Source organism: Dermochelys coriacea, chromosome 6 (genome assembly GCF_009764565.3).
Source record: "Dermochelys coriacea isolate rDerCor1 chromosome 6, rDerCor1.pri.v4, whole genome shotgun sequence".
In the NCBI taxonomy this organism is placed as follows: domain Eukaryota; kingdom Metazoa; phylum Chordata; order Testudines; family Dermochelyidae; genus Dermochelys; species Dermochelys coriacea.
Window position 1 is genome coordinate 43,657,060 of NC_050073.1, and position 16,884 is coordinate 43,673,943.

Genomic DNA, 16,884 nt, shown 5'->3' on the forward strand with positions numbered 1-16,884 from the left:
CCACTGGTGTCCAGCTAAACTCAGCGCAGGGGGTGATGTTGTTGCCCTGATTGGCTCAAAAAAAAAAAAAAATCCCATTTTAATTCAGAGTGGGTCAGCTGACAGTTTTAGGCTTTTTGGTCCCCAGTGTAGCTCCCTGTCACTTTCCCATGACAGGGAAGAGAGCCATGGGAAAGTGACACCAGGAACTTCTCTGAGGACCTGGAAAGCCTAAGATTGTCCTGCCAGCTGACCCACTCTGGCTCAAAGTGGGAAAGGAAGAATGGGAAGAAAGGAGAGGGGTGCTGCTTGGAAGAAGAGTGAAGATGAAGGCCCAATCCCTTCCTGACTAGGCAGAAAGGACCCTTTCTGAGCAGCTCAGAGATTGCCTCTATGATGCCCTCCTTTGTGGCAGTGCACAGAGGCAGCTGAAGCTCTCAGTGGTCAAGCCAGTATCAGTGTTCGCCCAGTAGATTTTCAGCCCTGCTTTTCCAGGAGGTGATCTGTTGTGCAAGGCCTGTTTCCTTGTTCTTGCACCTGTGGAGCTCTCCCAGTATGGGATAGTTGTGTGGAGGAGCTGCTGCAGCCTCATGTGTGTAGCAGTCACTGCACCGAACCATTGCTTCAGTTTGTAAAGCCCCTTCTGACCCATTTCTTTATACTTTAGCTTCCCTTTTTCATTATAAGGCTCTTATTCCCTTGCTGTACTGCTAGATTTTCAAAAGAGCTCTGCTCCCAGTTAGGTATGTAAATGAATGGTTATTGCTAAGCGCTTTTGAAAATCTGGCCATTTTGTTAAGGTGCTAAATGGAAACTGAGCTCTTCTGAAAAATCTGCCTCTAAATAAACTTGAGCCGCAAAGGATAGTGACACTTCAAAAGGACTAAAAGATTACAGGATGACACTGTTATATGGATGGAGACTATTAAAACCAACCTGGGACTGTATGTCCAATACTAGGATCCCCTCTGCACGCTGACAGGTTAGATTACCATTTAATGTTTTCTGTTTAGAATGGACTCATCTTCCCCCCCCCCCCACCATTTTATAGGTATTGAAATAGCAAAATACAAAGGAGCAAGATACAGACTTGGACCAGAGCTTGAAATTTGGTGAGACCATCTTAATTACTGTATTTTTGGTATCTTTTCAAGGGGGAGAAGTGTATATTGCTCATCAACAGAATAACTAAACAACAATGAATGGTCAAGAACAAATCGTAATGCAGAATACTCTGTGTAATAGTATGCAAATTGCAGTTTAAACCCCAGGGTTGGCTTTAAGAGCCAAAATGTGTTAATGGTCGTGAAGGGTGGAGGATTGGGTCCTTTGTTTTACAACTTCCAGTGGCATCAATTATTAAGTGTATTATAATGAAAATTCCAGATGGTAAATGTAATGTTCAGTTCTGTCCTTAGTTTAAAGCATGTTATTTTTTGTGAAAAAGAATACTTCAACAACAATACTGTAGAATTTTATATGCTGTCAATGTAAATGGTAAACTATATAGTTTGTTTGTACTCTGTGCAATTTCCATAGGTTTGGGAGGTTGTTTTTATTTATTTTATTTTAAGTGGCAGTGGCCACTTGAATTTTTTGCTTTGTAACTTTTTGTACACAGTGGCTATGGCTGTTCAGATCACTATTATGAGTCCGATACACTCTTACATTCATTTGAAGTTCTGGCAAAGCTTTTGGAATCTCCTGCCACTCAAGACATCATCTGTGACGTGGGAATGTAAGTGTTGTGTACTTATTTTGAAGAGGTAGCTGTATTGGGAAAAGCTGACCTGGGTGCCTGAGTAGACACTACTGCAGAGGTGGCCAACTTGATCCTGAGAAGGAGACAGAATTTATACATCACTAGCTCCCACCCCTGCTCCTAGCGCCTCCCGCCCACCCACAGCCCCACCAATCAGCGCCTCCCCCTCCCTCCCCGTACCTCCTGATCAGCTGTTTTGTGGCAGGCAGGAGGCTCTGGGAGGGAAGGGGAAGGAGCGAGGGCACGGCAGGCTCAGGGAAGAGGGTGGGAAGGGGTGGAGTGGGGGCAGGGCCTGTGGCAGAGCCAGGGGTTGAGCAGTTGAGCAACCTCTGGCACATTGGAAAGTTGGCGCCTGTAGTTCCAGCCCCGGAGTCGGTGCCTATACAAGGAGCTGCATATTAACTTCCTGAAGAGCCGCATATGGCTCCGAAGCCACAGGTTGGCCACCCCTGCACTACTGGATAGCAAGGACTCTAGAGCTACAGTGGCCCAGTCATAGCATTGCTTAGCACTGTAGCATAGACACTTAATACAGCAACAGAAAGGGGTTTTCAGTTGCTTTAGTAAATCCACTCCATCAAGAGATGGTAGTTTGGTCGATGGAAGGGTATACGGTGAGGGTTAGGTTGACCTAATTACATTGAATGGGATGTGAAATTTTTCATAGCCCTAAATGATGTAGCTAGTTGACCTTAGTTGTAGGTGTAGATAGGAAAATGTTTCAATAGTGCCTTAATGACTTAGACTCCTAAGCCCCACTTTGAAAAGTGATACAGGCTTCAAAGTACCTAAGTTATTTTAAAAATGGGCTCCTGAGTCCCAAAGGCACTTTTGAAAACTTGTCTTCTGTATTTAATGTTGTTGTCCAGTACCAGGAGCTTTGCTCCTGCACATGAAGTTTTTACATGGGAAGAGCTGTAGTATGAAAGTAAAAAATAAAAAACTGGGGTTTTTATTTTTCAAACTTAAAAATAGTGAAACGACCCAGTTTGTATCCAGAAGAAAAAAAGAGATTTCTGATGATTCTTTTTTTTTAAAGAGATTTGAGTGGAAGGATCACTAGGATTTAGAGCATACTCTTGGGAAACGAAAAGTCTGGGTTCTATTTCTAGGTGATCATGGACTCATTGTGTGATCATATGCAATTCTTTCAACCTTTCTGCATCTCAGTTTACTCATCTGTCCAATGGGATTAATACTTGCATCTATCCCAGGAATGTTGAGGCTCTATTTATAAATGTATGTCAAGGGCTTTATGATCCTAACTAGCTATCACAGAGAAACTACTTTCATGAATAGAAGCAACCTTGCATTGACATTAGGGAAAATGTTTTCAATTATGTGCTGATCCCTCGTCAGATTTCCTGTATTAGGTTAAGTGGTTCTGAATTGCATCATTTTAAAATTAAATATATAAGGTCAGCTTTTCTACTCTGTTGACACAGCTGGAGGTAACACACAAGTCAAATGTGGCAAAGGAAGCTAAAATATATATCACATTTACAGCAGATCTCCTGTAATGTGGTAGATATTTTTCATTTGAGTGTTTTTCAATAATCAGCTTGTTTTATTTAATGAGCTTAGCTTCAGGTAACACTGATTTTTTTTTTTTTTGTACAGGCCTGTTATGTGCAGAAATGTTCGCTACAACTGTAGAGTGATCTTTTTAAACAAGTATGTATTTCTTATCTAGATAATACCTTTTATAGTCACAGGTTAGGTTAACTTCTTGGTATATAGTTATCAATCGAAAACAAATCATATAGCAACACATTTATATTTAAAGGGGCAATACCAGCTTCATACCTGTTAATTTCAAAGAAATGGGCAATTTTTGTGAACTTTCTATTTACAATCGCATCTTACTTTTTAATGTAAACATCAAAAATTCCCACTGCTGTGTGACGGACCTACAAAGCCAAGAGAGGAAGCTGAAACAGGCAGACTATGCAAGGGGAAACAGTGAAAATGACTGTATACAAATTGCTGTCAAATATGCAAAGTAAACATACTCGAAAAAATAAATAGAAACTTGGCATTTCTTAATACTTTGCTGCAGTGTAAGTACTTAAACCCTCTCCCCCCCCCCCTTTTTTTTTTAAAGGAAAATTCTTCTGATCAGGCCAAAGATGATACTGGCAAATACAGGAAATTACAGGGAACTTCGATGGTTTACCCCATGGAACAGAGCACGGTGGGCTGTGTACAGTGTACTACTGAGGCTGCTAAAAAGCGTGGATTTGCCATTGCAGTCACAGCAAAGGGATTGAAATCCCCATGCCAATTCATTATTTCTACTGCAGGTTCAGCAGCCAGGGAAATTAATTTAAGCTACCTAATGGTATTTCATTTAGAAAGCTCTTTAAATAGGACTAAACTTGTATCCCATACAGCCATGCATGGAGGGGAGGCTCTTTAAAGAAGAGAGAATCTGCTGCCAATATGGCAGTGCCCTTCCCCTTCATACCGCTTCTCCTGACTGCCTTCAGACCAAGCAGAAGCCTTTCCATGGAGTCTAAGGTTGGAAGGGTCCCAGCCTGTTTAGGGATCTAAACCCACCTCCAGCTGGGTATCTTCTCTAGATGTTTACTTAAGATTCTACCTCAAGAATAGAGCATGGATTTCTGGCCGCCTTGGAGCACAATCCACGTGCATTGATATAATGGTCCCTCCTGACCTTGAATTCTATGAAACATCAGGTTAGCATTGACTATAGCATTGAGTTAAAGCAGAAAATTTATTTCTGAGCATTGCTGTTTTGTATAATTGTTTTAGGTTTGTGGAAGAATATTTTCTCCCCAGGATGATACAGGAGGTGACAGGACAGGTGAGTTTAAGGAATATGTTTTCTGATCTTGTTTTAGTGTCAACTAGGCATAACTTAATCAAAAATAACTTAATGACAGTAAAAACTGTTAGGCCAAATTTGGCTGTCAGTCACAACAGTGCAAATTCAGTGGTTTCAGTGAAGTTTGAGTTATTTGTGGGAATGAGTGAATAATTTAGCTTTATTTACTTAAATGTTAATGTTCTGCGGCAAGGCAAGAGGGTCCAAAGTTTGCCCAACGAGGATCACGTTGGCTGCTTACCAGGAGCTGGAGGATCATACCTGAATTTTCCAAAATAGAACAGATTTTTCTCCTTGCTTCATGCACAGGTGCAACCTGCAACAGTTGCATATTACAGCACAAAGTGCTCCATCTTGATCTAAGTAGACAGCTCTGACTTATTGCCACACCTTTTTGTTAAATCTGAGGGTGGCTTCTAGAACTGCATGGGCTACTCCTGTTTTTAAGGATCTTTAATTAAAAAGAGATGGGCCTGAACCAAAACTCGAGCTCCTAACACCACTGGAACTCTGGGAGAGGTAAGAACCTGATCTGGATTTTTCAGTTTGGGCCTATCTCGAAGTAAAATCAGTTTGAGATTAGAGAATGTGCATTGTGCTTTTGCTTTGATACTAATTTTATGTAGTTCGATATTTTTATTTTTTGGGAATTACTTTTTTAACTTCTATAAGACCATGCCCCCTGTTAAACATGCATGTCTGTGTTCTCTGTTTACCTCAGGAAACTGTTCCTTTTGGTGATGCAGTGCTAGCAACCAAAGATACATGCCTCGGGAGTGAAATCTGTGAAGAGCTGTGGGCACCAAAAAGGTAAGAAAACTCATGGTGATCGGGGGAGGTCCCGGATGACTGGAAAAAAGCTAATGTAGTCCCATCTTTAAAAAAGGGCAGGAGGAGTGTCCGGGGAACTACAGGCCAGTCAGCCTCACCTCAGTCCCTGGAAAAATCATGGAGCAGGTCCTCAAGGAATCAATTCTGAAGCACTTAGAAGAGAGGAAAGTGATCAGGATCAGTCAGCATGGATTCAGCAAGGGGAAGTCATGCCTGACTAACCTAATTGCCTTCTATGATGAGATAACTGGCTCTGTGGATGAGGGGAAAGCAGTAGACATGTTATTCCTTGACTTTAGCAAAGCTTTTGATACGGTCTCCCACGGTATTCTTGCCAGCAAGTTAAAGTAGTATGGGCTGGATGAATGGACTATAAGGTGGATAGAAAGCTGGCTAGATCATTGGGCTCAATGGGTAGTGATCAATGGCTCCATGTCTAATTGGCAGCCGGTATCAAGCGGAGTGTCCCAAGGGTCGATCCTGGGGCTGGTTTTGTTCAATATCTTCATTAATGATCTGGAGGATGGTGTGGATTGCACCCTCAGAAAGTTTGCAGATGACACTAAACTGGGAGGAGTGGTATATATGCTGGATGGTAGGGATAGGATACAGAGGGACCTTGACAAATTAGAGGATTGGGCCAAAAGAAATGTGATGAGTGCAGAATCCTGCACTTAGGACAAGTGCAGAGTCCTGCACATAGGATGGAAGAATCCCATGCACCGCTACAGACTAGGGACCGAGTGGCTATGTAGCAGTTCTGTGGAAAAGGACCTAGGGGTTACAGTGGACAAGAAGCTGGATATGAGTCAACAGTGTGCCCTTGTTGCCAAGAAGGCTAACGGTATTTTGAGCTACATAAGTAGGAGCATTGCCAGCAGATTGAGGTATGTGATCATTCCCCTCTATTCGGCATTGGTGAGGCTTCATCTGGAGTACTTCATCTGGAGTCCAGTTTTGGGCCCCACAGTACAAGAAAGATGTGAAAAAATTGGAAAGAGTCCAGTGGAGGGCAACAAAAATGATTAGGGGGCTGGAGCACATGAGGAGAGGCTGAGGGAACTGGGATTATTTAGTCTGCAGAAGAGAAGAATGAGGGGGGATTTGATAGCTGCTTTCAACTACCTGAAATGGGGTTCCAAAGAGGATGGATCTAGATTGTTCTCTGCGGTACAGATGACAGAACAAGAAGCAATGGTCTCAAGTTGCAGTGAGGGAGGTTTAGGTTGGATATTAGGAAAAACTTTTTCACTAGGAGGGAGGTGAAGTGTGGTGAATGCACTACCTAGGGAGGTGGTGGAATCTCCTTCCTTAGAGGTTTTTAAGGTTAGGTTTGACAAAGCCCTGGCTGGGATGATTTAGTTGGGGATTGGTCCTGCTTTGAGCAGGGGGTTGGACTAGATGACCTCCTGAAGTCCTTTCCAACCCTGATATTCTATGATTCTGTGAAGACAAAGAGATGAATGAAAAACAGAATGAAACGTTTCCTGAAGCTGCCAGAAGGAGAGGTGCCTCTGCAAAGCTCAGTTAATGTTCTTCTATGGAAAAAAATCTTTCAGACAGTACCGGCATAACTTGGATTATCAAAACATAACAAGGAGCAAGAAATGCATGTGGGGCAGGGGTCTAAGTAAATGGGACAAAGAATTTTGTCGAATTTTTATGTATTACAGTTTCAGTGTTGAGAACTCTGTGTGCCCAAGTCACTCCTTGGGATGACAGATAAACCTGAGAGTTTTAATTAATCAGTTTATGTATCAGGAGTTTCATTGTACTACAGTGTCTTCCAGGATAATACGTATGGAACCAAACCTTTGCACTATGGTTTTGTGTGTCTTTTGTAGAATTAGGAAAGATACTCATTGCAATGTTCCCACCTGGTGTTATCTAGACCAGTGATCTGCTAGGTCACTCCAGTCCTTGACTCTGGGAACCAGCCTTACCCTGCTCTGCTGTGAGAACCCCCAGTCCTGGGCTGTTCATGCACAGCTTCTGGCATGTAAGCTGCTCCCAGCTACTTGCAAGTGAATGACACTAGCCAATATCTCCAGTCCCAGAAACAACCATAGGAACCTACGTCTTGCAGCATCCAGTTATGCCCTCTGGACGCTGCAAGCTTATATAAGCTCGTCAATTTATCAAAGAAATTGATATGTACCAGGCTTGTTCTCCCAAAGGGAGTCTTTGACAAGCTTCAAACCAAATGCACTGCTTCAGGTAGAATAAACAAACAGATTTATTAACTATGAAGATAGATTTAAAGTGATTATAAATCAAAGCATAAGAAATCAGATGTGGTCAAACGAAATAAAAGCAAAACGCATTCTTAATGTTGATCTTAACACTTTCAGTGTCCTTACAAACTTAGATGGTTCTCACCATAGGCTGGCTGCTCTTCAGTCAGGCTCTCCCCTTTGATCAGCGCTTCAGTTGCTTTGTGGTGTCTGTGGGTGGAAGAAAGAGAGCAGAATGGCAAATGTCTCTCCCTTTTATCTTGTCCTTTCCTCCCTCTTGGCTTTGCCGCTCCCTTCCACTCCCCCCAGAGTCAGGTGAGCATTAGGGCTTGTCTACACTTACATTTTATAGTGCTCTAACTTGCTGGCTCAGGGGTGCGAAAAATCACCCCCCTGATCTCAACAAATCTGAGTGCTTTAAAGCGCTAGTGTGGACAGGTTCCGAGCGCTGGGAGCCGTGCTCCCAGCGCTTTGAGCTAATCGCCTCGTGAAGGTGGATTACCAGAAGCGCTGGGAGAGTTTTCTCACAGTGCTCGTGCGCGACCACACTCACACTTCAAAGCGCTGCCGTGGGAGTGCTCCCACAGCAGCGCTTTGAAAGTTTCCAGTGTAGCCATGCCCTTAGTCTTTTCAAGCAAGGTTGATCAATTTCCCTGGTGTGGTCTCGTGCAGGTGAGTCATTGCATTGTAGCTCCCTTGCTTGACACCCTGGGCGTTGGTTACTTTCCTTGCTGTTGCCTCTGGGGAGCTAATGTCTGGCTGTTTCCCCAATTTACAGCATGCTTTAGTGACCACCATACAACACAATTCTCATAACTTCATATGAATTAATGATATACATATATGGATAGAGAAATGGATCGAGCAGATGATAATTTTTCCCCTGATACCTTACAAGGCATGCTTTATACGTAAGATCACAATTGTATGAAAATGAGGAATATAGGGATTACAGCACATTCCCCCAAGGTATAGAATGTCACACTCGAATGATGAGCCTAATAGTGGTGTTACTTACATTGGTGTAAATCAAGAGAAATTCTTTAACATCACAGTGGTGTAAGTGAGATCACTATCAGGCCACTTATCTGCAAAGGAGACTCCCAATCATTGTTCCATATTCAGAGAACCTAACTAATTTCCACACTGCAGAATTTTACCTCCCTCATGATATCACTTGCACACTCACCTACAGGTGTATTATTCACTCTTTAATTTAGGTTTTATTAATTTTTAATGATCAGTTTTATTTTTTTTAAATTTAATAGTGCAGGCAGTGCATAGTGAAATAGCTGAAGCTAACTCAGGACATGCAAAATTCAAGACATACTATTTAAAGGGTATTCAGTTGAGACTCTGGAAATTTCTTTCCTGCTTATGGGGAAAGTAAATTCCAGTGCACAGTTAAGTGCCCTTTAAATAGTGTGTCCTGAATTCTGTTGTTTTAATTTTTAAATTCCTTAGACTTTTTTATAAGAGTTTTTTCTGCTCTCCTGTAGAGGTTTAAAATTCTTTACAAGGGAGAAACTACCTAGGGTCCTGGTCTTTTCAGATTAGCAGGCAGGATTGGGGAACTAATTGACATGCAGGGGAAACGGTGAAACTGACTATAATACAAAATGCTGTCAGATGCATAAATTAAACAAATAGGAAAAAAATGTAAATGTTTCTCTAACTTTTTCAGTTCTAATCATCCTTTGTTCCTTGTAGCTATAGAAGGTGCAAAATTTTCAAAGATGTGTTTGATTGTCCTTTTAATATCAGTATATTTTCAACCAATTTCCTATAAAAATAATTTTTTAAAAAATGCAACATGCTCGTTTTCTCATCTCCATGTCATGTGACTGTCGTCGATCTATTTGTGCTGTGGGGTTTGCTGAGAAGGAGAGAATAGACCTATGGACCTTGGAGGAATGCTTTAATTCCCTCAAAGTTAGAAATCTTCTTTCGTCTCAAAGAAGGATCATCTTATCTTTTTGCTTCGCTGGGATCAAGATATTCAGATATATGAACAGGTGACTTCCTTTGAATTAGAAGGATGGCATTTGATAACCTAAAGGAGGATGATCAAAGCCCCTCCTTTTCTCTGGGAACCAATCCATCCATGACAAAGGAACAGAGCAATGGAGGGAAATAAATATGATGCTTTAGCAAATATTTCCATTATTTGAACTAACCAAGACAAGTATTAAACTGGCAGTGGACTACTCTAGCATGGCAAAGTGTTGTCATTAGTTGCCACTAATTTTAAGTGACACAGAGGAAATGCCAGACGAGTATTGTACTGTTTCTTATTTTTACAGCCCTCATATTGAAATGGGGCTTGATGGGGTGGAGATCTTCACTAATTCGTCAGGGAGTCACCATGTACTGCGGAAAGCTCACACCCGTGTGAATGTGGTAAATTCTGCAACAGCAAAGGTAGGTCTTTTTAAAGACCAACTCATCTCTTCATTACTTAGCCCAGTTTTTCAGGGTAGTCTCCTCCACCCTGACAGGGCATAGTGTTGCCTGCCTGTGCTAGTAATTAGGCTTGATGGCATTGGAAAGCTAAATCTCTCATCTTCTTTTCATATATATATATATATGATCTATGTATATATATCTACAAAGGAGAGTCAGCAAAATCTTAAACCAGGATGTATTTAATTAAACCAAGCCCCAGGGATGTGAGATCCAAAGAATGGGCGCCTTTGATTATTCTCTATCTTGGTTCCTTTTTAAAAAAACAAACAAACAAAAAACTATAACAATAAAGAGACGAAACCACCATTCAAAGTGATTAATTATTTTACTGTTGAAAGCATGAAATGTTTTATCCACTTTATGCCACCTCACCTTATCCTTTTGCCTTCAGAGGTTTATAACTGCAGTGGAGAGTAGCAAGATGATGATTTTTTTCTCAAGCAAATTATTTAAAAAAAAAAATAAGATGTTCGGATGTTTTGCATTTTTCTATATCTAAAACTCACCTTATTTTAAAAGAAAAAATACATATTCAGTAATTAGGCAAAAACTAGATTTGTTTTTAATAGAGATGGGGGGGGAAGCAAGCCAGTGAATGGCAAGCTAAGCCATGAAAAGTGATTACTATGTGTATGATTGTCTCTTCATAGTAATTTAACATGCTTTGCTTGCTTAACAATGTCAGGTGTGCCCCAAGACATCCAAACATAATTTCTTCCTCACTTTGCCAAGCCCTCTGTTATAAAGAATTGTTGTTATTTTTGCAACACCCCCACATTCTGAATTTTGAATTTCAGTTCTAAAGTATAGGCCTCTACTACTTGAACTAAAGGGGCAACTCCATCTGGCAGTAACAGCCATCTGAGGGAGATGTAACACATGTAGCCAGTGTTTTGTATTATTTGTTTTCACAGGGCCCTACAAAGTGCTGAGCACTTTTTTCAAATGAAAAGAAAGGAATGGTCCCTAAATTAGCCACAATGTAAAGATGGAGAGTGGACTTTGGGGGTGGGGTCAAAAGAAACCAGTAGTTTGCCTTTTAGCATTCCATAGTTTTCAAACTGTTATATTTGGAAAAAAAAATAATATATTTTTTTCTTCTTAGAATGGTGGGATTTATGTCTTAGCCAATCAGAAAGGCTGTGATGGTGATCGTCTGTACTATGATGGTTGTGCCATGATTTCTATGAATGGAGACACTATTGCTCAAGGATCCCAGTTTTCACTGAATGATGTGGTAATAAACACAGGCTGACTGACATTGTGAGATTCATTTTGCTCCTTGGTCTCCCTCAGCCTGGCATTGCTATCCTTTTGTTGCAAGGTGAAGTCAGTGGGACTGCTTCTATGCTGAGTCTTTTCAGAAATTCTCCCCCCATTGGTCTAGCACAGGTGCAATTCCATTGGTGCTAGGGAGGCTGGATGCCCTAATGTAGACCAAGCAAGTTTTTTTTTTTTTACCAAGTTATCCAACCCTGCTCCACGGGGGTCTAGATGTCACATTGGTAAAATAATTGCCTGCCCCCAATCTACACTAGCACTTCTTTTTTTGTCTGCAGTGATGGAGCTGCAGGAGGGGAAGAATTTCTGAAAAGCCTCATGTAGCTGAGGCCTGGAGGTTTGGATATTGTGGTGAGGAGCAGGCCTTGTTGGTTTATATATGCTTATTTAAGCAATTGGACACAAAGGTGTCAATTAGAGTATAATAATTATAGGCTCAATTTTGCAAACCGTTATGCAAACAAGAAATTTGTTAAGTCAGTATGAACTTTCTCATGTAGGGATTGTGGGATAGTCTATTGTCCAGTGCATTCAATATACATTGTTCATATTTAATTTATATGAGGAATCCTATTGAAGTCACTGGTCTTTCGCTCATGAGTAGATTGAGCAGGAAATATCTACAGTGGAAATGGCTGTATCCCTTTTTAAACAGCTCTTTGTACCGTACATTTGGGTTTGAAAAGCCTTTCTGTACCTGTGTCAGAGGTCTAATTTTAAATGCCTTTCCCCAGGAAGTCTTGGTTGCTACACTGGATTTGGAAGACGTTCGAAGTTATAGGGCAGAAATTTCATGTCGTAACCTAGAGGTAAGCATTCTTCAAATGTGTTGAACTTGTGCTCTTTTTGATGAATTTCAATAAGTCATTGAGTCAACACATTTTCAATTACTGAAAGAGAGACTGTTGAAATACTTTGGTTTCTGCAGTATTCCAGTATTATCTGTGAACATGCTTTTATAGATAAATGCTACATTAAAACTGATGACTTCCCAAATTTTCTATTCTATTAATTAGGCAAGCAAAGTGAATTCCTATCCCAGAATAAAAGTGAATTTTGCTCTGTCGTGTTCTGATGATATACGTGTACCTACCTGTGAGCCAATCCAGTGGATATATCATAGTCCTGAGGAAGAAATCTGGTAGGCATAAATGAGGTGGGGAAATGAATTTACTCAAAATAAAAATATAGTCTGTTGCATAGTTTATTGGTAAGGTTAAAAACATTTGGAGACTAAAATTATTTCTTGATGGTGTGTAAAGTCCTCGTGGGGAAGTGTCTAAACAAAGGAGATCAATAAAGATGGATTTTAAAATATGAAATAGTTCTTATCTTATAACAGTTCTGGACTTATTTATTAGGGCTGTTGATTAATCGCAGTTAACTCACGTGATTAACTCAAAAAATTAATTGTGATTAAAAAAGTTAATTGCGATTAATTGCACTGTTAAACAATAGAATACCAATTGAAATGTATTAAATATTTTTGGATGTTTTTCTACATTTTAAAATATATTTATTTCAATTACAACAGAATACAAAGTGTACAGTGCTCACTATATTTTATTTTTTATTACAAATATTTGCACTCTAACAATGATAAAATAGTATTTTTCAATTCCCCTCATACAAGTACTGTAGTGTGATCTCTTTATCGTGAAAGTGCAACTTACAAATGTAGATTTTTTTTTTGTTACATAACTGCATTCAAAAACAAAACAATTTAAAACTTTATCGCCTATAAGTCCGCTCAGTCCTACTTCAAGTTCAGCCAATGGCTAAGACAAACAAGTTTGTTTACATTTACAGGAGATAATGCTGCCTGTGTTTTACTTACAATGTCACCTGAAAGTGAGAACAGGTGTTTCCATGGCACTTTTGTAGCCTGCATTGCAAGGTATTTACATGTCAGATATGCTAAACCAGGGGTGGTCAATCTGTGGCTCTGGAGCCACATGCGGTTCTTCAGAGGTTAATATGCACCTCCTTCCGTAGGCACTGACTCAAAGACTGGAGCTACAGATGCTAACTTTCCAGTGTGCTGTGGGGTGCTCAACCCCCTGCTCTGCCCCAGATCCTGCCACCACTCCACCCCTTTCCCCAAGGCCCCTGCCTCTTCCCCCGAGCCTGCTATGCTCTCGCTCCTCCCTGCTCCGCACCAGAGCCTTCTGCACACTGCAAAACAGCTGATTGCAGTGGTTGGGAGGGAGGGGGAGGTGCTGATTGGCAGGGCTGCTGGTGGGCGGGAGGCGCTGGGGGCTGGAGGGAGTTAGTGGATGGGGGTGGCTGCTGACATATTACTGTGGCTCTTTGGCAATGTACATTGGTAAATTCTGGCTCCTTCTCAGGCTCAGATTGGCCACTCCTGTGCTAAACATTCATATGCCCCTTCATGCTTCGGCCACCATTCCAGGCGACATGTTTCCATGCTGATGACGCATGTTAAAAAAATAATGCGTTAATTAAATTTGTGACTGAACTCCTTGGGGGAGAATTGTATGTCTCCTGCTCTGTTTTACCCACATTTTGCCATGTATTTCATGTTGTAGAGGCCTTGGATGATGACTCAGCATTTTGTTCATTGGGTAAGCAATGGTGTCCTTAGCCTCTCTTTGTCAGAGGGTGGAGATGGATGGCAGGAGAGAGATCACTAGATCATTATCTGTTAGGTTCACTCCCTCTAGGGCACCCGGCATTGGCCACTGTCAGTAGACAGGATAATGGGCTAGATGGACCTTTGGTCTGACATAGTATGGCCGTTCTTATGTTCTTAAGAGCACTTTCACTGCAGATTTGACAAAATGCAAAGAAGGTACCAATGTGAGATTTATGCAAAGAAGGTACCAATGTAAAGATAGCTACAGCACTTGATCCAGGGTTTAAGAATCTGAAGTGATTCAAAATCTGAGAGGGATGAGGTGAGGAGCATGCTTTCAGAAGTCTTAAAAGAGCAACATGCCGATGCGGAAACTACAGAATCTGAACCACCAAAAAAGAAAATCAGACTTCTGCTGGTGGCATCTGACTCAGACGATGAAAATGAACATACGTTGGTCCACACTGCTTTGGATTGGAATGGTGGTTGAAGCATGAAGGGACATACGAATCTTTAGCGCATCTGGCAAGTAAATATCTTGTGACGCCGGCTATGACAGTGCCATGCGAATGTCTGTTCTTACTTTCAGGTGACGTTGTAAGAAGCGAAAAGCGTTCTCTCCTGCAAACGTAAACACGCTTGTTTGTCTGAGCAGTTGGCTGAATGTGAAGTAGGACAGAGTGGACTTGTAGGCTCTAAAGTTTTACATTGTTTTCTTTTTGAATGCATTTTTTTTTGTACATAATTCTACATTTGTAAGTTCAACTAAAATACTTTAATGGGGGAATTGAAAAATACTATTTCTTTTGTTTTTTTACAGTGCAAATATTTGTAGTTAAAAATAGATATAAGTGAGCAATATACACTTTGTATTCTGTGTTGTAATTGAAATCGATATTTTTAAAAATGTAGAAGACATCCAAAATATTTAAATAAATGGTATTCTATTATTGTTTAATAGCACGGTTAATCACAGTTAATTTTTTTAATCTCTCGACAGCCCTAATATTTGTATTTTGTAACTTTCAGCCTTGGCCCTGCATGCTGGCTTTGGGACTACTTAAGACGCAGTGAGCAGGTAAGAACTCTTTTCAACATTGTCTTTCTATGTTTTAACGATAAGAACAGTGTAGGTAGCTTGCCTCTACCTAAATCTCTTTAGAGCAAGATTATTCGGGGAGACTTTTCACTAGTAACTTCAGTTCAAACTTAAAGCACTTATTCAAGGTGTGTCTAACCATTCTCTTCAAATCTGTTAGTGCTCAGTCCTGCTTTCTTTAAATTCAATAACAAAACTCCCATTGACAAAGGGTTTTTTTGGGGGTTTTTTTTTTTTTTGGTAACCTAAGTTGGTGCTCCAGTTTCCTGCAAGCAACATACTTTTAATGGCATGATAAAAACATCCTTTCTGCCCTGTATCCAGAAACAATATACCAGATTCATTGCTGACTTACACCCTGGCAATCTGATTAAACTCAATGGAATTGTGTAGGGTGTAAATCAGCACTGAATCTGGCCAGATTGTTTAGGATCCCTCAAGAGAAAGTCCTTCTAAAAGCTTCATTCATGAATCTGTTTTCTTTGTGCATTCATGTTGCTGTTGACTTTTTTTTTTTTTTTTGCTTCTGCTTGGTTTTGAGCCCTCTTTTCATCCCTGCCATACATCAAACAAGTACTGAATTGTGTTGCTTGTATTCATGCCAGTTCTGGGCTTGTTCCCGCACCCATTGAAATCCAGTAGAAAACTCATATAGACTTCTATGGGAGTAAGACTGTGCCCATTATGGCTGTTATGGGGAGAGGTGTATTACTCATGCTTTCTCTATAACTATCATGTAAACTATTGATGAATAGGACAGGGAATTTAAGATTTACCCACACCACTAGTTTATTGCATCTGCAACCTATTCAACCATTGCTAACGCACAGATGAAATCTCAGTAGTAGGTGAGAGCCTACAGAGACACATGAAAAAGTACTAGTCAGTTACAGCTCTCTAAAAATAGAGACTATATATAAAGAAACTATAAAGAAAACATACAGCATCCATTACAAGGTAACTGCTTTTACCATTCCTTCTCAGAAATGGTAAAAGCACCTTCCATCTTCTCAAAAGCCATTTTAAGTAGATGGATAAAGAAAAGTGCCAAACACACATACTAGCAGTTTGATTCCAAAGATAGTGTTTTGAAATAAGAAGAGGATCACATTAAGCAATGATCCAAATTAAACAGAGTGGATTGGATGCTAAGAACTCCATCCTTCTTAATTAGCTTTCCTTAACCACACCAGAGAGTGAGGACCTATTCTGCAGCTTTTTCTAGCCGTCAGAGTAAAGGGTTTAACCTGAGACTTGGCTTGGTTAGCCAATGCAAAGTGATAAGGGTGTGAAATGCTTTGCTAGATCTGTTTTCCAATGAAGTAATACTAGAATTGACTGGCCCTGCTGGCTGGAGCATGCATAACTCACCTGAGGGAGGGACGCAGGAATAGGCTCAAAATATTGTTTCTGAAGGGTAAAATACGTTTTTACAATGGCAGTTCTCACAACTTTTTCCGTTGTTTGCTGTTTAAGGCAGGATTTCTCCTACCACTTAGTGGTGGAATTGACAGCTCTGCTACAGCTTGCATTGTGTACTCCATGTGTCGCCAGGTTTGCCTTGCAGTCAAGAATGGAAGTAAGTTGGGGTGTGCGTGTGTCTTTGTCAAAGTAATCAAGCTTGCTAATGATTAGAGGTAAATGAATATTAGCCATTAGTACAGTACATAAGGTGCAACATACTGGTTATGTGCTTAATTAGAGATCAGGCCCTACATTTCAGTAGAGTGTGGTAACTAATTGCCTTAGATCCTTTTGAGAAACCCACCCAAAATGTGGATCCAGATT

General features: G+C 40.6%; 1 protein-coding gene across 4 annotated transcripts in view; it reads left to right on the forward strand.

Annotated features, from left to right (window-relative positions):
• NADSYN1 (NAD synthetase 1) overlaps positions 1 to 16,884 on the forward strand; it is a 28,572-nt gene that overhangs the window by 368 nt on the left and 11,320 nt on the right. For all 4 annotated transcript variants that reach the window (XR_006281922.1, XR_006281923.1, XR_006281921.1 and 1 more), the window contains exons 2-13: positions 1,031 to 1,091; positions 1,601 to 1,717; positions 3,362 to 3,415; positions 3,846 to 3,935; positions 4,517 to 4,568; positions 5,311 to 5,399; positions 9,958 to 10,075; positions 11,226 to 11,357; positions 12,136 to 12,210; positions 12,418 to 12,542; positions 15,027 to 15,075; positions 16,573 to 16,675. Coding sequence is in view for 1 of the 4 variants with exons in the window: in XM_038405762.2 (XP_038261690.1) it covers positions 1,031 to 1,091; positions 1,601 to 1,717; positions 3,362 to 3,415; positions 3,846 to 3,935; positions 4,517 to 4,568; positions 5,311 to 5,399; positions 9,958 to 10,075; positions 11,226 to 11,357; positions 12,136 to 12,210; positions 12,418 to 12,542; positions 15,027 to 15,075; positions 16,573 to 16,675 (1,065 nt within the window). In the remaining 3 variants the exon portion in view is untranslated. The remainder of the gene's footprint in view (positions 1 to 1,030; positions 1,092 to 1,600; positions 1,718 to 3,361; positions 3,416 to 3,845; positions 3,936 to 4,516; positions 4,569 to 5,310; positions 5,400 to 9,957; positions 10,076 to 11,225; positions 11,358 to 12,135; positions 12,211 to 12,417; positions 12,543 to 15,026; positions 15,076 to 16,572; positions 16,676 to 16,884) is intronic.